Source organism: Aegilops tauschii, chromosome 3 (assembly GCF_002575655.3).
Source record: "Aegilops tauschii subsp. strangulata cultivar AL8/78 chromosome 3, Aet v6.0, whole genome shotgun sequence".
Lineage (NCBI taxonomy): Eukaryota > Viridiplantae > Streptophyta > Magnoliopsida > Poales > Poaceae > Aegilops > Aegilops tauschii.
In genome coordinates, this window is record NC_053037.3 from 562,254,248 (window position 1) to 562,276,626 (window position 22,379).

Below are 22,379 nucleotides of genomic sequence, written 5' to 3' on the forward strand. Positions count from 1 at the left end.
CCTTTTCAGAGTTCATTTGAAATGCTTTTCAATTTCAGGGTCTTATAGCTCAAAATAATCAGTAAATGCATGAAAAATAACAAATGAAGTCAGAAAGGGTTGAAAATTGATGATGTGGCTTTGAATAGTGCATTTTGAACACACAAAAAGTCAGGATTTCAAATAAGTTTTTAAAAATGAAATCCCTTTGTAACAGACGAGTTTTCGTATGAAATCCTGATACTTCGAAAGAGATTGTCCGTTTTGTACACGAAGTGCATCCAGTTTTTGCCGTAACCCTCTCAACTTTCTTGCACATGCTATGTGGATGAAATGATGATACCATGCCAACTTTCAACCTTTTCAGAGTTCATTTGAAATGCTTTTCAATTTCAGGGTTTTATAGCTCAAAAAAATCAGTAAATGCATGAAAAATAACAAATGAAGTCAGAAAGGGTTGAAAATTGATGATATGGCTTTGAATGGTGCATTTTGAACACTGAAGATAAACCTCTAGTATTATATAAAATTGATGCAACTAAAATTTATCAAAGTATTTTCTGTTCAAAATCATTAAAAGCAAAAAGAATTTCCATAAGGAACTTTTTTGTTACAAACTTTAATAGCAAAAAGAATTATCATAAAATAAAATAAATAAGTAATTAGAAACAAAATAATATAAACTTTAATAAAAATATATAAGTAGAAACAAAATAAAATAAAATTAGAAACAAAAAGAATTATCATAAAGTAAAATAAATAAGTAATTAGAAACAAAACAAAATAAAATAAATAAGTTTTTTGTTGTAAGTAGAAACAAAACAAAATAAATAAAGCAAAAAAGAAAACAAAAAAACAGGGAAAAAATAAAAAATATGCCACCTACTGGGCCACCACTGCGTGAATACGACTAGAAACCCATCCATGGGCCAGGATTCAGGCCCGCAGAAGGCCCAGTAGGCCCATCAGGCATAGCAGTGACAATTAGGCCCGTAAGCCTGCAACGGAGAGGAGCTCGAGAGGGGTGCAGCAATGGGGCTTATAAACTACTGCGCGCCCCTCTCAACTAGCGAGGTGGGACTAAACTCCCACCACCATGCCGCTGTGCAAGGCCTTTGGTCCCGGTTGGTGGTACCGACCGAGACTAAAGGGGTGCATTGGTACCGGTTCGTGGAACCAACCGGGACCAATGCCACCCTTTAGTCCCGATTGTTGCCACCAACCAGTACCAAAGGCCTCTGCTTCCCGCCCTTTGGGCTGCTGGAAAGAGGCCTTTGGTCCCGGTTGGTGGCACCAACCGGTACGAAAGGTTGCATTCGTCCCGGTTGCTGTCACGAACTGGGACCAATGCTTCGTCTATATAACTAGCACTTGTGAAATTTTTCATTCAGTTCGTCTTCCCCGCCCCGACGACGCCGTTAGGCTGCCCCTCTGCGCCTCGCCGTCGCCGTCGTCGCCCCTGCCTCCGACGCCGTCTCGCGCCGCCCCGACGCCGTCGCCGCCCCGCTCCCCCCTGCCCCGATGCCGCCGGCCCTGCCTCCTCGTCGCCCGTCGCCGCGCCCCTGACCGTCGCCACGCCCTGCTTCCTCGTCGCCCGTCGCCGCACCCCTCACCGTCGCCGTCGCCGCCCCCTACCTCCTCGTCGATCGCCGCCCCCTTGCGCAGTGAGCTCATATGAATTTTCCTAATTTAGATGTGTAGTTAATTGAGTTGTTGTAATTTGTTCATAAATGAATATGCAAAAGTTAGAAATTGTTTCTGTTCATAGATTTTTTTGGGTGATAGTATTGTTGAATATGCAAATGTTTGTATGTTCATATACATGCAAAGAATATGTCAATTTTTTTCATTGATTTTTTATGATTTTTTTCTGTTGTAATTTTGTTCATAGAATTTTTATTTTGTTCATAGAATTTTTATGATTTTTTCTGTTGTAATTTTGTTCATAGAATTTTAATGATTTTTTTGTTCATAGAATTTTCTTTGTCAATTTATGTATATGTTCATATTGTGTATGTATAGGAAAATTGTGTATGATCAAAGTCATTTATGTATATGTTCATATTTAGAAGAAAAAGCAGGAGAGGAAAAAGGAAAATAAGAAGATAAAGTGTTTAATATAATTAGTTAGAAAAATAATAGAACTAGTTAAACTAGTTTATTTTTAATTAGTAAGTACTACTTTATTTTATTTATAGTAAGTGCTTAGTAGTTGAACTATATAGTTCATTTAATAAAACTACTTTATTTTACTATATATAGAAGTAGTTTATTTTTTAGTAAGTACTACTTTATTTTATTTATAATAAGTGTTAAGTAGTTGAACTAGTTGATTTAGTAAAACTACTTTATTTTACTATAGAAGTAGTTTATTTTTGGTAAGTACTACTTTATTTTATTTATAGTAAGTGCTTAGTAGTTGAACTAGTTGATTTAATAAAACTACTTTATATTACTATAGAAGTAGTTTATTTTTAGCAAGAAAATCAATAGAACTAGTTTTTTTTTAGTTCAAGCAATTATTCCCGCATCGGCGTCGACGATGCCTATCCCGCATCCTCGTCGTCGACTCGGCGGAGGAGGCCGGCTTGATCAGAGGGGCCATGCCCGGGACTGGGCTCCGCCGGGCTGGTATTGGGAGGTGCTACCTTCCGGGGGGCGTAGGTTGGTGAGGAGCCAGCCCGTCGTTGACCCGATCCTTGTTTGGTGGCGGTCGCGTGGGCCAGTGACGGTGCCGAGGCTTCCGGACACCGCGGAGGTGGTACGTCACCGTGTCAGCGAGGAGGACGAGCACGTCCGTCGCTACAGGGTTGCGTTGGAGGGCAGGTTCGACAATACCTGGCAGGTTCTTCAGGGATCTCACTGGAGCTATGATCCTGTGATGGTTCCTTCTCTTTGGGTGTCCACCGCCCGCGCCGATACCCGTCGGGCGCTACGGTTCTAGCTGTATTAGCGATGCTATATGTATGATAGTATTCGAGGAGTATTAGTGATAATATTCGACGATGTACGGACGCAAGAGTTTTGGTTTTATGATTTGAATACTACTTTATTTTACGATTTGGTTTTGCTTATTGAATGCTCAAATTGGAAAAGTACTCCTACTTTGAATGCTAAAATTGGAGAGAACTATGCAAGCCGTATGCATTTGATTACTTGATAGCTTATAGGGTTTTTGTTCTTACAGAAATCTAGGAGCCCCCTCCATCATCCACGCCGTCGTCCCCGTCACCGACCCCCCCTCCGACCTCGAGGTGAGACCAGCCAAATCTCCATGTCAATATGAGTCCTATAATATGAGTCCTCGGGTTGACTTTAAGTCTGTCGAGTCTCCACCATATATGAGAGGACGAAGAATCCCGACTGTTGTCGTGGGGGTAGCTTCTCCTTCGTTCCCGTGTGCTAGACAATTTGGTGTAATGCACTCGGAAACGAAAGGAGGAGCTACCATCACCGACGGTCGCAAATGTCAGAGAGGAATCAGTGAGGGAGAGTCTCCAACCATATATATATGAGAGGACGAAGAATCCCGACTGTTGTCATGGGGGTAGTTTCTCCTTCATTCCCGTGTGCTAGACAACTTGGTGTAATGCACTCGGGGATGAAAGGAGGAGCTACCATCACCGACGGTCGAATATGTACACCACGTGAGATGAGTGTTTTCAAGAAAAGACTCGACAGACCGATAGTCAACCCGTGATGAATAATAATGATCTAACTTAGGTTTTTTAGTACATATATTTAATTGTAGACGTTTAATATTTGAATTATGAACATAGGAAATGTCGTACTCGGACGACGAAAGTCTCCCGGGGGAGTGCGACTGGTGCCACGACGACCGAGGTCTGTGCGACAGGCCTCACCTGGACAAAGATCGGCGCTTCAGCATTAAGCTGGAGGAGACCTTCGATTTTGAAATGGTACGCAACGACGACAAGTGTTATTTTTTCGTAATTAAGCACGACTTCAACTATTTCAATGTGTACTTTTCATCTTTTACAATTCGACTAGCTTATCCCATGCCATGCAAGACGCTACGTCTTGGAGAGGATGGGTTTTGAAGACCATGAAAGTATGGAAACAAAGAAAATTCACCTAAGGACCCATCATGATATGGATTTTGAAGTAAATCTGTATAATTCTGAGAGCGTAACCTATTTTGGTTGCAAAAATTGGGAAGCATTTTGCAAGATGTATGGTTTTGATGAGGGTATGCTTGTCACCATGGATCTTGGTGATCCTGACATCGAGCAAGACAATATGGACATTTGGGTCCTTGTTGATACACTTCCAATTCTACCGCTATGTGAGTTTCTCAAACATGGTTATTAGCTAATTTATATTGTTCATTTCAAAATAGTTGACAGCTTATTTCCATTGACAGCTTATTTTGATTGTTCAAACAATGTACGGAACATGGTAGACAGAACCTACTACACCGATGGCTATGAGTTAACTTATAAGGAGAAAACTCATCTGGTCGGATTTTGTACTGATCTTGAGAATTATAATATCTATTGTAAAACTCCTTCACATTATGGTCAATACGTGCCACTAGTGCACGTGTCGAACTACGGTAACTACTATGGAGATACCCTGGTAAGATTTTTTACTATTACGACATCCGTGCATTTTTGCATACTTCTAAAACTAGTACATCATGCTAACTATGAAGTTATTACTATGTTTTTCAACAGGTAATCCCAGAGGATTGTGTGCCTCATCTGATGTATCAGAGTGGTCGCCTTGATGTTTTGAACATACGTCCATGTCATCCTACGAATCTGAACTGTCCATACCGGATTTCTAAAAGAAGTGGAGACATGAAAATCAAGGAATGGAAAAAATGTATGGACAGTCGTAAGGAGGTTTTTGGAAGCAAAAGGAAGCGAAGCGAAAGAATTGGAGATAGGATGATCTCCATTCTTCATAATGGAGAGTCAGGGTCTATATTGTTTTATGTTATTTTACCTTAAAGAGGGTATTTAGGTCCTACCTAATACTGATGATCATGTGCCTAGAACAATTAAGTAGGGTTGGTTCGATGACTATGAGGATGATGATCGTATGACTTGTTATTAATAACGAATAGAAGTTGTATGATGATGATTAGTAGGACTTATTATTATGATGATGCATGATACGGGCATGAAGAGTTATTACATATCAGTGGGTGAAATGAATATGGATTGGATTGAAGTGAAGGCAACAAGCATGTGGTGCATGTCGAAAGTAGTACTAATCCAAACTTGATCAAGTTAGGATTAATATTACTTTCGACATGCACCACATGTTGCCTTCACTTTAATCTATGCCATGTTTAGGCATACCAGTAGTGTTGGTAAACCAAGCCCAGAAATAAGAGAGGACACTTCTCTCTGTTAGCTAGCTTACACACCCTAAATTACCCCCTAAACCACCTCCTTTCAGAAAAAGAAAAAAAACTCAGCTCCTGCCACCTGCTGACGCGTGGATGCCTATTGGTCCCGGTTGGTGCCACCAACCGAGACTAAAGGCCCTCCAGCCTGGGCTCGCTGCACCGGCCACGTGGAGGCCCATCTGTCCTGGTTTGTGTAAGAACCGGGACTAAAGGCCTAGGGCATTAGTAATGACCCTTTAGTCCCGGTTCAAAAACCGGGACAGAAGGGCTTTACGAACCGGGACAGTAGGCCCTTTTCTACTAGTGAGAGGGGGGTCACCTCACGCACGTTTGCTGCGCTCTGTTCAAGCGCACGCTGCCTAGTTGCCAAATCGCAATCGCCGCCGCGGCCATCTCCTTTATTCTCTGTGTGTGTGTGAGAGGGAGAGAGAGAGGTGGTAGGTTTCTAGACGAAAGCACACATTGCAACCGTGGTAGGTTTCTAGACGAAAGCACACATTGCAACCAAGCTAACCAGGCCGGATCGAGCACCAGACGCATGCATAGGCTGACATCATGGGCCCGCGCGCCGATTTTCAAATATTCCTAGGGTCCTTGCCGTGCTGAAAGTGTCCGTCGATAGGGAACATGAATGATCAGCTACAAAGATGACTCGGAGATGGTGTACTTTTGGTTGAGTTGTTGGGCTTTTAACCAATTTCAATATTTTCAATAATTCCTAGGAAACCCCAAGGGCCCATATGACTTATTTATGTGTGACAGGGAAGTCTGGAAAGTCTAGTCCCATCCCGGCTGTGGAGGATGTGTTGGAACAACATCTAAGATTGGTTTCTCACACACCAGTAAGAGCTTGACAAGATACGGACGACGAGTACAGCGGCGGCAGTGTTTGACGAATTGTTACTTTTTGGCTTGTGATTTTTCCATTACTAGATTCGAGCAATGTAATAGGCAAGCAAATAAATTTGCCCACGAACTTGCTAAGTTAGCTAATTTTTCTTCAAGTTTTGACTGGTTTGAGAAGCCTTTGAGCAAAAATTTACCCCTCCTCGTAAACGATGTAATTGTTATTGAAAATAAATAAAGATCTGTGTTTTTCCAAAAAAAAAGCGCTTGACAAGATGAGACGTACACGTGCACTCCTCCGCCGTCCGTCTCGCCACACCTAGCAGGGGTGTTGTGTATCGTGGTCGAACTGAGCCGCTCTAGGACCTATGCCACGTTTATGCACTACCTTCTTTTTGTCACGCAAGAAAGAATCAACAAGTTTTACACTAATGGAAACGAAACCGAACATTTATTGGGTTGTTTCCCCTCATCTCCTATTTAGTGCTTTCAAGTTTGTTTTCTGGAGTCTAATAAGAGCTTGCTACTCTTCCATAGATAGAACTTACTTCATACCCTATTTGTTTGCCTCCCAGTTCCATAGCATTGCGCCGTCTTGGCATGCACCATGCAGTGAGACAATATGCCGCCGCAAACCTGTATCTGAAGATCCTATGCGAGAGAGGGCTGATCAGATTTTCGGAAGTGCTCTCTTGCGATTGCGAACTCTTCTCCAACGTGGTTGCGCACAACTACTTCCTTGCTATTGGCGTGTCTAATACGCGCACGTGTGAGTTTTGGCTAATACGCGCATATTGCCAATATTGTCTGATACATGAATTTAATAAACCTCTTCGTAAACAAAATATCAGAAAACTTAACTCCAATGTTAGAGCTCATCTGAATAAGAGAAGAGAGTGAGGAAATGAATGAGAGGTGACCGCACCAGTAAATAACAAAATAATATGGCACCGAAAATGCAGGAACAAGCAAACATTTCTGCAAGAAACAATTTGTATCTAAGATATAGCCAGAATCCCTTGTTTTACAGATGGTGTCGAAAGACAATGTACAATTATTTAACAAATCGGACAACTTGAAGATAACAAACACATTTAATCTAGGAAGACACATGTGAGATACAAAATTGCAAGCAAGATAAGCTTAATTGTTTGATAGAGGACACACTTGCAAGACCTAGAAGAACAAAAGCAACCCAATCAACCTATGTCTACTGATAAATGTTCGGAACCATGTCCAGAGTTACTTTACATGACAAAATAAACCTAAAAGCTTAAACCTAGAGCAATTCAATTCTACAGAATTGATCCAACTGGTAGTTTGTGGTAATAATTGGCACATGACTGGTTCTGCATTTTTACCACACTCCGATATGGAAGGGTACAATTCCCGTAATTCAATTCTAATCGCCGTGCGGAAGAAAGAGGGCAGAGGAGACAAACGGAGTCAGAGGGGAGAGGGGGATCACCTCACGCGCGTTGCTGAGCTTCGTTCAAGCGCACTGCTGCCACGATGCCAAATCGCAATCGGCACCGCGGCCGTCTCCTTTATTCTGTCGTGGGAGAGAGAGAGAGAGGAGCAGGGAAGGGGGAGAGGCGCTAGGTTATCCAAACGAAGCCACACGTTGCAACCAAGCTAACCAGGCCAGATCGAGCACCAGATGCGTGCATAGGCTAACATCATGGGCCCACGCACCGATTAGAGACTCAATACACCAGAGCGCATTAATATCTTGGAGCGTAGTACCTGTAAGGCTAGTCATAGTGGGGAGTATCATATATTAGTATCATGCATATGATACTAGTGTATCTATAGTGCATAGTATTATAAATTAATGTCATAGGTGATCTCATTTATTGCCATGCATGACACATAGTAGCATCACATTTATTATGTTACGGTATCAACCTATGTTACTATAACCATCTCTCTTCTTTAATTCTCTGCCACATAAGCATGTTTGCGAGTCTCAAGTGCATGGTACTATTTATGTTACCCCCACTATGGCCAGCCTAAAGATTAGTTCATACCCATGGGAATCACTGGGTCCATAGTTAAATCAGGGGGAGAGAAATTAATTACTAGGACCTAAATTTAAACCAAGAGGGAGAGATATTAATTATCGAATCCCACAATTAAAATCAAGTGGAGTAGATATCAATTATCGAACTCCACAATTAAAACCAGGAATTTCGATACACATCGAGCGTTGCAATGCTCCCCCACTAAATAGTCTATTTTCTTTTGAACGCAGTAAAATCGAAGATACCCACATACACACACACATAGTCATCCTTATGAATGCACACACGCACGCCCTACTCCTATGAGCTTCTCCGAGATACTGAGCCGGCACAACATCTTGCGATTCTCGAAGTAACCACAGACATCTCGTAGTCGACGGAAATGTCTTCTCCCATAGAACGGACATCGTTGGAAAGACTGAAATAAATCCAGAAAATAGATGCACCAGTGTCAAATGTAGGACTTCAACCCTGGTGGGTTGCTTTCACCACAAGGAACCTAACCATCTGAGCTATGCCGAGTTCACGCCCAAATCTTGTTAGTTGTTGACAGACATGTCGACTATATCAAGATCGGCGTGTCTTGGCCAATAGGTCGAGAAAATTGGCGTTTGTCTTGGCCTGACTGGCCATTCACCTTTTTTCAAACTTGTTTAGAAACTCAAACTTTTTTGGTCAGTTTTAAATAATTTTCACGCTTTCAATAATTGTTCCTATTTTCCCCAAAAAACTACACAAATGGAATATGTTCAAGGAAATTCACAAAAAAATTAGTTCCAATTTTTGTTGGTATTTTTCTGTTTTTTATTCCAAATTCCAAATTTGTAATATTTTTAAAAAATGTTTGTAATTTTAAAAAAAAATCATGTTCAAAATTTGTTCTCCCTTTTTAAAAAATGTTCGTGTTTTGACATTCTGAGGAAATTTGGAAGACACAAACATTTTTTAACAAATTTCTTTTAAGTGCTAATATTTTTAAGTTTGTTGAAAAAGCAAACATTTTTTTTCAAATTTTGAACAAATCCCTGTGCGTGGCATCATCTATTGGAGGAGCTCCTAGTCACCGCTTTAAGCTCCGGTTAGGAAACTGACGCTCGTGCGGATGCCAGCGGGCCGTAGCCAAATATTGCGCAAGCTCGGTCCCCCGCTCACCTGCTTCGCACGCTCGCTCGCTTCGCCTGTTAGCTTTGAAAAAAGTTAATGAATTTGAAAAGTTAGGATGTTTGAAATATAGTTCACAAATTTGAAAATTATTCATGAGTTAAGATTTAAAAAGTTAATACATTTTAAGAAAGTTGACTAGTTCGAAAAAATTGTGAATCTAAAGTTGCTACGAGTTTAAATTTTTAAAATACTATGAATTTGGAAAAAGTTCAGGAATTTGAAAAAATTTCATAAGTTCAAATTTTAAAGATTCATAAATTTTAATTAAGTTCTCGTTTGGAAAATTTGCACAAATCTGGAAATGTTTGCGTACTTTGGAGAATGTTTCACGAATTTTAAAGAAGTTCACAAAGAAAAATTAAAATAAAAAAGGGAAAATAAATATAAAACGGTAATGGAAAAAGAAGGAGAAAAAACCAAGCGGAAACCATGCATAAAAAAACCAAAAGAAAAATAGCATGGAGACACTATGGAGATCTGAACCGGAAATGTGGACAGCAAGAAGTAAAAGAAGCTGAGTTGGTAACTGTGTTAAGAAATAAGCTGGAGGTATGCATCAGGTAAAAGTTGGCAGGGCCGTTCGATCCTGCGTCGTGCATAGTTCGGCTGGCGCTCGTCGTCCGCCCAGTAGTTTCGCTCGTTTTAAGTGGTCTACCTCCGACAGTGAAGTGTACTCTGCCTAGCCAGCCTATGATGCCAACCTCGTTGGTAGAAATCCCAATCCTACCAACGGTGTGGAAAATCTAACCTAAGGCAAAGATCAAGTTCTATATTTGGCTGCTTTTACGAAACAGACTCCGACTGCTAATTTTTGTTTTCTCTAACCAGGCTCACCCCCCCCCCCCCCCCCCCCCCCTTTACATTAATTTCCTAATTGAAATATCCAGTACAATAGTTGCACATAACAGCAGACTCTGACTGCTACTCCTACCTCTGGTTTAATCTACCAAAGTGTCTTATATTTTGAAATGTAGGTAGTAGTTGATAGGCTGCTTTCTCGGAATTCGCCCTATATCGTCTTGCTGCCCCTGTGATCAACTTCCGGAATCGGCTGCCCACCTTACCCCTTCTTCTGTGATCATGATCATGTATAGTAGTCAATGAAAATGCATAACACCTGCTAGTTGCAGTAAAAATAGAAAAAAAATGACGGAAACTTCAATACACCAGGAAAATAGTAGTGCTCTTCTGATTTGGCAAGAATATGAGCTGCACACTTATATCCAACATCTGGATATCACACATTTACAGTATGTGTGTACTATGTACTACTGGATGCACTTGCATTTATAAAGATGTAGTAGCATTACTAACACCTTTTCGAAAAAAAGTAGCAGTAATAACTAATGCATGTATTTTTTTAAAAATGAGGATGACCCTCTCTGCATCTGGGCGATGCATACGGCCATTTTATTAATTATTCTCTAAAGACCTTATAAAGCCATACAACAGCAAGACTAAAGCCACCGTCTAAGCAACAACTGTCGCTACACCTATCCAATTGATGAAGGGGCGCAGATAGTCTGGGCCTAACACCAAACAGACATCGCAGCCAAACCTAAATATCTAAGACCTGAGGTCCCAACCAGGACGCTTGCCGGGTATGGGGCACCTACCAGTCCGGCGCACTCCTCAACCAGGACGCCTGCCGGGTATGAGGCCGCCGCAGCCACCTGCCACCAATGCATCTTCAGAGCTGTACTGTTGCATGTACCGTGCCAGGTCTCTCTGCCATCGACGCCACCACGACGCCCGACAGCGTCGTCATCCTGCACGAGTCCATCCTCCCACAGCGAACTCCGAATCTGCACAGCGCCATGCCGTCAAGATCCGTCGCCATCAGTGTGTAGGATAAATCACCGCTCCACCAAAGAATCCGGCCTCTGGTCCCTCGATCACGTGTGTACCTCCAAGAATGACGCCCCCAAGGGAGGAACGACACCAGAGCGCCGCCGTCATCCGATCATCCGATCTAGGGTTTCCCCCGGAGGTAGGAGAGAGTGCCCTTGATAAACTTCTCCACGGCGATGCCTTCAAGAAGGGAATGACGCGCCGCCGCCGGCGGCCTTAGCAGACGCAGAAGGCAAGTTTTCACCCAGATCAGTTCGAAGGGATCCAACTCTCGTGCACGGGCCGCCGTCACCACCAGCACTACCAGGCAGAACCCTGGAGCACCGACAGATCAGCGAGCCACCGGTACCACCGCATCCAGATCGCCGGCCATGCCGGGCCGCCACCATCCGCCGCGCCGTCTGGGTCAGAGACGGAGCCGCCGACCGCGCACAGGGACCGCCGCCGCCTGCACACGCCGGAGCGCCACCGAGAGCCCAGCGCCCGCCACCGCTTGCCGAGGGCCGCCGCCGCGCGCCCCGAGCAGACTCCCACGCACACCAGGGGAAACCGCAAGCGCGAGCCCTGCCGTCGCCCCCAAGCCCGCGCCCCGCCTCCAGCGCGCCGCCAATAACCGCTGCGATCTGCCCGCGCCAGATCCAGCGAGTCGTGGGAGAAGAGATCCCGCCGCCGCCGACGCCGATCGGGCTTTGCCCGGCGGCGCGCCCTGGCGGCGGCGAGGAGGAGAGGTCGGGGGAGGGACGAGGACGCGGCGGCGCTAGGGTTCCCCCCGGCCGCCGTGCAGGGGCGACACGGCAGGAGTCTTTTACAGGAGATTGGTTTCCCACATCGATATCCATCATTTGGATTCCCACATCGATATCCATCTCACACATTCAATGCAAGCTCGAAGGAACATCTATAAAGAGCAGGCTGATGAGTTCACATCGATCCCATCCCATCACATCGAAAACAAAGCAAAGCGAAGCCTAATCGTGTTCGAGTTGGCCATGGGGTTCAACAGAGCACAGTTGTTTGGTGCCTTCGCCCTGGGCTTGCTCATCATGATCCACAGTAAGTTCAGAGACCAGCGCCACACAACATGCCCATCCAGTCTTGTGCTAGAAACAAAAATCTAATTCTGTGGTGCAGGTGTGGAGGCGGTTAATCCCCGTCCCCGGATATGCCATTCCCCTAGCCATTTTTATAGTGGCTCATGCAACAACAGGAAATGCACGGAGACGTGCCACCACGAGCAGGAGCGGACCCAGAACAAAAATCTCCGGGTGTCCAACGTATACGCCATGCATGATGGATACCACACAATAATATACATAAAACTAAAACTCTCAGCAACTCAAAACGTCCAAAGGAAAAAAATTCTTGCCAAAATGAAGTGTTCCAATTGAAGTGCTAATTGAGTATGTAAAGTTGAATAAAAATCATAAGAACTCACCCCCAAAAAAGGAAAATCGTAAGAACTCCAAACAATAAAAACAACATGTTACGTTATTTCCAGTTTGTAGATGCAAGAATAGAAACAATAAATAAAACATATTGGTTGAATTGTACGCTTGCAAAAATTGACGAGTAATTAAAAATTCCAATTAGATGTGAATCACTTAGGGTAATTTTCAAATCGTAGCATTCAGATTATCGATTATCATACCATTAAATTTGATAACTCTGGACATATACAATTTAGACAACAGGTAAAGAAAATTTAGATCTGTACGTGTTCTTGAGCGAGATTGGCGACCTTACCGAGAGGCGTACCTATTTCCTTCAATTATTTGGCGATCTACAGCGGCCACCGGTTTGAGAGCAGAGACGGGCGGCTGGCGTCTGGCGGCGGCTGCTGAGCGGGCGACGACGAAACTAGAGAAGGCGAGCAGGCAACAACCGAATAGGCGCAGGTTAGGGCATGTACAATGGTGCTATCTTAGAAGTGCCACGTAAAATAAATGATGAGATGGAGGAGAAAGAACTCATAAGAAAATGCTTGTCTTCTCTATCGAGAAATAAGGGATGCAGTCATTCCCGCGCCTCCTCAGAGTTCAGCGCATTCTGGCCGTGCGATCTGTTTGCTTGATGCGTTTCCGACCGTTAGATCGATGCGGTGAAGGATTTTGGCCGTCGAATCGACCCCGCGCGCCTGTAGCAATGAATAGTTACCGCCCCCCCGGTCTCTCTCACTTCGCGGATCCGTTCCGGTCTCGTTGACGTGTGGGGTCGCCCGCGTGTGGGCCGCGTTTGTCAGCGGCTGTGCCTGGAGATGCGCCCGGTGTACGTGCTTTGCTGTCAAAATATCACGCCACCGCCAGTAATTTCGCCACCCCGCCGAGGGCATTTGCGGGAATTCGCGTGCGTGGCGTCGCGTGGGTGGTTGCGCTTGGCATAGGAGCGAGGAGGGTCCCCGATTGGGTGAGAACCCTAGCCCATTCTCCCCTTCTCCACCGCAGCCGTCGCCGCCATGGTCCCATCCTCCTCTCCTCCCCGTACATCTCCCAGCGCCGAGTTCGCTGCCTTAGCTGCTCTCCCCACTACCAGCACGCCGTCGACGGCCAACCGGGCCGCCGCGCGCAGGAAGGAAGAGCAGCAGCAGCCGGGACGAGGGCGGGGGGCGTCTCCTTCTCCCCACCCCCTTGGCGCTCAGCAAGAGGGGCGCTGCTTGCCGCCCGGCCTCACGAGAGTGGTCGCCGCCCCGCCGTCTTCGGATCTGGCCGCCGCCGCCGTCTCTATTCTTGCCCCGTCGTTCTTTCGGTGCCGGGTGGATGGGTGTCATGGTGAGGACGCGGATGGAAGCCGAGGCTGTGGGTTCCAGTTCAAGGCAAGGGCCAGCGGCACCGAGCCAGCGCCCACCTTCCGGTGCGAGTTGCAGCTGCCCAAGGGTGAACATGTCAGCTCCATGGCCGTCATCGCCAAGCTGCCCAGGTTGCTCTCCCTGCCTCTCTCTCTCTCTCTCTCTCTCTCTCTCTCTCTCTCTCTCTCACTCTCTCTCTCTCTCTCTCTCTCTCTCTCTCTCTCTCTCTCTCTTCCTGTGTGTGTGTGTGTCTGTCTGTCTGATGTTAGCTTGATTTCCTCTTATTTTATAGAGTAGGAGTGGCCTACAAACATGAATCCAAGCAGTCTGACAGGGGAGGATACACCTCTCATGATGTTGTGTTCTTCAGTTTTGCAGGAACTGCACACATATCAAATTCCAATTGTACATTCATCTATTGTTGTTCTCACGTTGCCTCATCCGTGTCTTTCTTTCTAGGTTATTATTACCTGTCTTTTTTGGTCCATGATGATGGAGTACCCATGTCATCTATATAATGTCAAAAAATTCTTATTTGTACCTTCTGCAGGACAATGCAATTTTTTGTCAAGAACATTGTCATTCCGGCGGTTGTAATCATGCAGACAGTGGGCTCATTCGTTTGCTGCTTGTGCTACTAGAGGTAACATTATAAGGCTTTCTACTACCATTGTTGCCTGGCAAGTTTGGTGAAATTGATGTGTCTCAATGGATGCATTGGCCTGTACCAGGCAAATTATGAAAGGGGCGACAGTCGATGACCCGATCTACTTCAGTGATGATAAAGATACGTTCAATGATGCTGTGTTCGTGATGGTTGGTTCAGTTATTCAGGTAGCCGCTGTATTATCCTCAGACGATATATTGAATCATATATGCAGATAGACTTGTGCAAGAACTAACTCTTGATTTTTTTTCTGGACCATTGTCTTTGTAGTGCATATATGATTGACTAATAGTAATTTAGTAGTGCATTCTCAGGGTATCTATGTAGTGCATATAGTTCATGATTGACTAATAGTAATTTAGTTTTGACTGCCATCATATCAGAATAGTTAGATTGCAGTTTCAATCATAAATAGATCGGTTTATGATTGAACTATTGCTGTTGTCCAAGACCTTTCGATTTTATATCCTGGTGATCTTTCTGTCGGACTTTCTGATCCTCCTAGCTGCACCTTGGCGAAGTCGGTCGGACTTTCTGATTCTGCTAACGATCAGTACGTGTGATGGTCCATTAATCATTTTTTTGAAAGTGCATTTTTAAAGAAACTTCCGTATGGTTAAATAATACACATGCAGACATGCGGTTTAGTTGATTTGGTCTTACAAATATTATGGATTTCTGGTTTAGATACCGGAATTGCTGATAAATACCACGCCTAGCCTCTGTTTCCCTTCCTTAGCTAACAGTGCTACGCACATATTTATGGCATTCCTGTCTACCCTGAAGCAGCATAAAGGAACAACCCATGGTAAAAGGCTTGTATATGGCCCAATCAATTAAACATTGACATGGCGGAAGCCGAATATATGGTTCTTCCAATTATTAGTTACCCTTTTTCATTCTCAGAGCAACTGAATTAATATGATGACAAAACGTACTAACCAGTTAAGTACCATGGTTTCAGAACCATATTCTGATATTCATACAGGCAAATCATTTTGAGGCGAAGAACCCAGATGTATTTTTCCTCAAAGTAACTTAAAAACCAAGCGATCGGTCTAGCTTGGGGTCTCAATGCGCATTCGTATCTACTGTAGTGTGCTGCTGTTTGTTTTGTACAACTTATAAGAAACTCTGCACATGCATATGATGCCTATGAATGAAAGATCATGTAGTAATGTTTTTTCCTTCTTTCCGGGAGAGCCTTTAGCTGCTAACAAACATTGTGTTGTTTATTGTGTGAGAGCTTTGAGCAGAGGAACCAAGTAGAAACTGCCTAGGCCTTACTTGTGTTGATGTGATGCCTTAGCATATATGATTTCAAATCAAACATTGTCATATCTTCTAAATTAGTGTTTCCCATCACACAACAGAAATAAGTGATTCAAATTGATATGGGAGTGTTCTATGAAATTGCCTAATGTTCGAAACAATTAGTGGTTCAAATTGCAATATATTGTAAACAGTTTATTGTTTTAAGAATGTTACCATGGTTTGAGATTCAATTGGTGAGGTCGGATTTACTTTTATATTGTTTGGATCATGTTTACATGTTTTTCTTGGTTGCAAGTGCCCTACAATTTTATATTGACCGCGCTTATAATGCTTAGAGAATTCCAAGCACGAAACCATGGTATGCACAGTTGGTCAGACCTTCAAAATTATATGGTCTCCAGCTCATCAACTCATTGAAAATAAAAGGTCTGCCATAACACTTTGCCCTCTTTTATCATGTTGGTTCACTTCTTTTCTGTACCACTTGCTCTTTTGGTACCTCATTCTACATGTGCCTAATAAGTAATGCATCTTCCATCAGTATTCGCATATGGTTGAGATGAAAAGTTGCATCTAATATCATGTAGTTCCAGTCAGAGTTTTCTGGTCCAGTACTTGCCAGGGAATACTTACCTTGCCATTTGCTGTGATTATGTGCTCTTATGGGGCTGGTTTGTAGATTGGTGAACTCAAGAGGCTGTTGGAGGGAGGTCAAGTATGTTGGGTTATAGAGGCGAGCCCCGACACCATCAGGCATTCTTACATTGTGCACCTGATCTCTACCATGTAGATGGAAAGGTCTATGTGGGCTTGCCCAAGATTGCTACTCTCTGCAGGTGAATTGGGCACTTTACAAACTCGACTTCTATGCTTCCATAAGCAATAGTCCTGATTGAATGAGTTGTATCGGTGATGTAAACTCGCTTCATGTATATAATCAACGTGACTTACTGTGCACATATAAGCTATGATATATTGTTCATACACTTCCTATTTCTGTGACTCATCTGGATGGTAGAGTAATAATTAGTTGTGACGTTTGTTGGTATAATGTATTGAACCTTTATCCTTTTGGTATATCATATTGCATTTCCTATGAAAATGCACTACTGATATGTAATAGACTTTGGTACTTTGGATATTTTTGTCTTAACTTATGAAATATAAATCATGCCTTACCAGGCTGTTGGCTATGGCTGGTGCGGGTGGGGTGCGGCAAGCCGCACTTCCTATCTAGTTTAAGAGAAGACAAGAGATGATCTCTTAGCACAATATGTCTCATCACGTTTTTAGGAATTGCTAGTTATTGAAGATAAGACTAAGAGATGACCCATTGTAGACTCTCTTTTTTGTCATCTCTAGATTACATGCAAAATTTAAGATAAGACTATCTTATCAACCATTGTACATGCCCTTATGCACGTACGGTACATCATAGTATGATCCAATCGATTGATAGCTACGAGCTCGCGCCATACGATCGATAGGCGGATGGGCCAATGCTACTAGATGGGCCGCGCCAGCTCGCACGCTTGCTTCAAATCGTCCAACCGGTGTCCAGCTATATTTTTTACCGGTGTCCAAGCTCAAAAACATACCTGCATATCACGTAAGGGGGACTTCTACCCGGTGTCCTGTGACACCGGCTGTGCCAACGTAGGTCCGCCCCTGACCACAAGCACTTCACCGGTGGCTACTGCACACGTAGAGGGGCTGTTAAAGAACTTCACTGTCAATGTACCATGAGATGCGGCAAGCATAGTCCTCCACCGCCGGCGGAAGTGCCGCCACCGCCGCCGTTAAAAGTGCCACCACCACCAAATGTCATGCCGGCGAGAAAAATCTCTGGAGGCATGAACTACTGACTTAAAAGATCATTTTCGTGTCTCCATGGAAATGTTCAATTTGTAAGGAACTAAACATGCATGATTGATCGCATGAAAATAATTTGAAGTGTCGAAACAATAATAAGAAAAACCTCTTTAATTTGAGACTCTGCCTGACAGAATTGTGGTCGGTTTTACTAAATAGTCTCCGTTGCCATGATTTCATGTCACGTACACTCATGTCCTATCATATATCATATCAAATACATAACCACGGCATATGAAAGTGATCCGATATTTATCTTCAAGAGGATTGAGCATTGATCTCGACTTGACACTGACTTGAAAAGAAATAATGTAATTATGAATACCTTTTATAGCTCAGTCAAAAGAGGAGGTAAGAATTCAAAAGAAAAGAGGTAAGAGGGACCATGTTAAGATTATTCACACAGGGCTCGGTTCGTTCCCAATAGGAAAGGAAATAATACAATTTGACCAGTCTTTTAGTACAACTTTGTTCACGTTGATTAATATAGAAAAATAAAAATTCACAAAAAAGAATAAATACGAATTAAAAATGTTCACGAAATTTCAAAAAAGTTCACCGAAGTTGAATTTTTTTCATCGAATTTGAAAAAAAGGTCATTGCATTTGAAAAAAGTTCATCGATTTTGAAAAAGAGTTCATTGATTTTTTGAAAAAAATAATCAAATTAAAAAAATTCATCGATTTTGAAAGAGTTCATCGATTTTGAAAAAGGTTCATCATATTTTGAATAAAAGTTCATAAATTTTTTGAAAACATTTCATCGAATTTATGAAAATTTCATCGATTTTGAAAATAGTTCATCATATTTGAAAAGAGTTCATCGATTTTTTTTAAAAGTTCATCGAATTTGAAAAAAAGTTCACAAATCTGAAAAAGTTCATGGAATTTCAGGAAAGGCTCATCGATTTAAAGAAAAGTTCATGTATTTTCAAACAATTCATCAAACTAGGAAGAAGAAAAAAGAAAAAAAATTAAAAAGGAAAAGGAAAAAGGTAAAAGGAAAGAGTGAAACGAAAGAAGAAGTTCAATCCTAGCTGATGCTGCGAGTTGGCGTGGTGGTTACACCTGCTGTAATGCGAGAGGGAGGACCCTTGTTCGAATCACGATTAATGCATGTATTTTTGCTGATTAAAACAGAGAAGAAAGGAAACGCTAATGGGCCGGCCCAGCGCGGGAGCACTTCAGGCGCCCGTTTGCGAACGGGCGCATATGCGCCAAATAAGGTCCGCCAAGACACAAGAAGTAGTCTAAACTGTAGCATGGTAGCAGCCCATTTAGCATTGTTGGCCCAGGTGGGAGCCAAATCGTTTTCTTCCTCGTTTTCCCCCTGGGTTGTATGCAAATAGATTGCCATAGTGCCATACACCATATAAATGCATATGGTTGCCTCATTTTATTTAACATAAATGCATATGGGAGCATATATACTAAACGTTTTCTGCAAAAATATTGAGTATGCATTGGATACCATCGCATTAAGCCCAAATCACTAGTTAAAGAGCACTCTTTGCAAAGGTGTCCCCATCTTCCCAGGTTGCCATTAGTGTCACACCGCATATACGCCACTCGCCGCAACCTTGGAGTTTTTTTAGATTTGTTTATTCAAATTTTTATCTCTCAAACTGTGCGTCCAAATCTTGAACTGTTTTCACTGTTGGATTCCATGCGTCGAAATCTTCAAAACTAGATCCCATGTTGATAGATTTCGACGAATGTTTTTTCACGAAAAAAGATAGAAAAAACCCGAACCAGGATTACGTTATTCCCTTTCCAAGAGGCACCACCATGCCCCTCGCGGAAGCAGATCCGTGCCTTCATGAGAAGTAAACCCGTGCCTCTCGTGATAGGGAAAAAACGTGCTTGTTATCCCTTTTGCGAGAGGTACGGCCGTGCCTCACACGTAAGAAAATTCGTGCCTCCACAAGAAGTAAATATGTGCCACTCATGGAAGGAAAAGTTAAGAAAAAAAATATTTTTTTCCTTTCCTAGAGGCACGGCCGTGCCTCTCGCAGAAGCAAATCTGTACTTCTACAAAAAGTAAATCCTTACCTCTCGTGGTACAAAAAGAAAGTGTGTTTTTCCCTTTTGCGAGAGGCACTGTTGTGCCTCTCACGGAAAAAACACAATTTTTCCCTTTCCGATAAGCACGGCCGTGCCCCTTGCGAAAGCAAATCCGTACCTCCACGACAAGTAAATTCTTGCCTCTCCCGGAAGAAAGAAAACACATTTTCTGCGTCAATTTTTTGTGGTCCAAAACCTAAAAAAGGTCGGGAAAAACCAAAAAGCTGAAAAAACCAAGAAAAATCATCTAAAAGCCCAAAACGCGTGCAAAAAAAAAATCCAAAGAAAACACCCAGAGCACGACATGTGACGGCGGATGAGAGCGCTTCAAGTGACCCTTGGGAGGCTCCGAAGGTGCGCTCATTGATTAGACGCTCTTCACCGGGGGTAAAAATGAGAAAGGGAACGAGATAGAAATACCCGTATCCAACACTTGGATATCACACATTTACAGTATGTGTGTGCTGATGCACTTGCATTTATACACTATATAGTAGTACTAATGCCTGTATATCCAACAGTTGGATTCCCTCATCGATATCCATCTCACACATTCAATGCAAGCTCGAAGGAACCACTATAAATGGCAGGCGGATCAGTTCACATCGATCACATCCCATGCCATCACAAGCAAAGCAAAGCGAAGCCTAATCGTGTTCGTGTTGGCCATGGGGCTCAACAGAACACAGTTGTTTTCTGCCTTCGCCCTGGCCTTGCTCCTCATGTCCCACAGTAAGTTCAAATACCATCATGGCATCATCACAAGCCCATCCTGTTGCTAGTTAAAAATATCCATCCATTATTGTGCAGAAAACAAAAATATAATTCTGTGGTGCAGGTGTGGAGGCGATTCATCCCCGTCCCCGGATATGCCATTCCCCAAGCCATCTTTATCATGGCCCATGCAACAACAGGAAATGCGTGGAGGTGTGCCACCACGAGCACTTCACCGGCGGCTACTGCTCACGTAAAGTGGTTGTCCGTGACCTGATGGATGAGAACCTTATTAGAAGAAAAAGAAAACCTTATTGTGAATGTACCATAAGGTGCGACCATAGTCCTCCACCACCATCGGAAGTGCCTGAGCCGCCGCCATCCCAAGGGCCACCACCACCAAATGTCATGCCGGCGGGAAAAGTCTCTGGAGGCATGAACCATTGACTGAAAGGATCATTTTCGTGTCTCCATGGAAATCTTCAATTTATAAGGAACTAGACATGCATGATTGATCGTATGAAAATAATTTGAAGTACAGAAGCAATAATAAGAAAAACCTCTTTAATTTCCGACTCTGTTTGACAGAATTGTGGCAGGTTTCACTAAAGTCTCCATTGCCATGACTTCGCACACTGATGTTCTATTAGTCAATATCGCATTATCGTATCTAATTCGTAACTGTGACGTATTAATGGAATTTGATATTTATCTTTGAGGCGTGTGAGCCACTTAGCTCGACTCGAGGTTGACATGAAAATAAGTAGGCTAATTATATATGAACACTGTTTATAGCTCGGTCAAAAAAGAGCTGAAACTGAGTGAAGACTAGTTTGCTTGATTTTGACTCAAGATAGCTTGAATGAACATAATTGCTACTCCCTCTGTCTGGGAATACTTGTCGGAGCAATTGATTTATTTAGATGTATTTTAGTTCATTTCTCCAACAAGTATTTTCGAATGGAGGAAGTATGTTAATTTAACTAGCTAAATACCAATGCATTGCTATGGGATTAAACAATATTTAAAGAGTGGCGGCATGTTACCGAATGTCCTCAATGGTCATGGTCTTCCTCGAAGGCACGATCAGAGCTCCCGACCTTCAGCGCTTGGTCGTCCTCAAGGATGTGACCGTCGACCTCGCTCGCGAATGTTTCGGCAACCATGCATCAGCGTATGGACATTCTGCACAGCATGGTCATTATTTATCATGGCGAACATTTGCTTGCCCATGTCAACAGCGCATGATGGCCATTGTCCATGTTAGCAAGCGCTAGTCGGACATGTCAATGAGAGCCTGCTGGCAGTCACACGCGTCAGCGAGAGCCTGTGGCCGTCATTGCCTGCTAGTGTTTTCAAATTCATTCAACATCATTAAATGTCTCCCCAGTTAATTAATTGTTAGCCTAATTGAAAATAATCCCTACTTCTAATTATCAGCAAGTCTAATTAACTCACTATCCAGTTAATTAATTGCATAAATGACTCGACTTTCAAACGGATTCGATGTGGATAATCCTTATTTAAATGGACATAATTGAATGAACAAGTAATTAATTTGTCTAGCTAATTTATTTTATTAACTGTCTGATTTCCAAATTGATACGACGCTCAATTTCAAAACTTTTTTCGCACAAATGTCACGCGATTAATTCATTGCATTAATTGCCTGATTTTAAATTATTATTTTGGCGTGAATTTTTTCTATTTAAATGAACCTAATAAATTGCACAAATAATTCACTAGTTGGCTAAATTTTTGC

General features: G+C 43.0%; 1 protein-coding gene and 1 long non-coding RNA gene across 8 annotated transcripts in view; both read left to right on the forward strand.

Annotated features, from left to right (window-relative positions):
- Positions 1-17,109, forward strand: part of LOC109749691 (uncharacterized) — a 67,551-nt gene extending 50,442 nt beyond the window's left edge. The window contains exons 1-5 of one of the 7 annotated variants that reach the window (XR_006672562.2): positions 13,633-14,157; positions 14,319-14,485; positions 14,577-14,669; positions 14,758-14,860; positions 16,648-17,109. Coding sequence is in view for 3 of the 7 variants with exons in the window: in XM_045235159.2 (XP_045091094.1) it covers positions 13,697-14,157; positions 14,319-14,485; positions 14,577-14,623 (675 nt within the window). In the remaining 4 variants the exon portion in view is untranslated. Of the gene's footprint in view, positions 1-13,624; positions 14,158-14,318; positions 14,486-14,576; positions 14,670-14,757 lie in introns of those variants that run through there. The other 6 variants (XM_045235160.2, XM_045235159.2, XR_012205629.1 and 3 more) reach the window with 6 other exon arrangements.
- A 3,397-nt stretch (positions 17,110-20,506) lies between these two features.
- Positions 20,507-21,189, forward strand: LOC120976216 (uncharacterized). Its single transcript, XR_012181055.1, has 2 exons — positions 20,507-20,635; positions 20,742-21,189. It is a non-coding gene; the product is annotated as an uncharacterized lncRNA (long non-coding RNA).
- Positions 21,190-22,379: the final 1,190 nt, after the last annotated feature.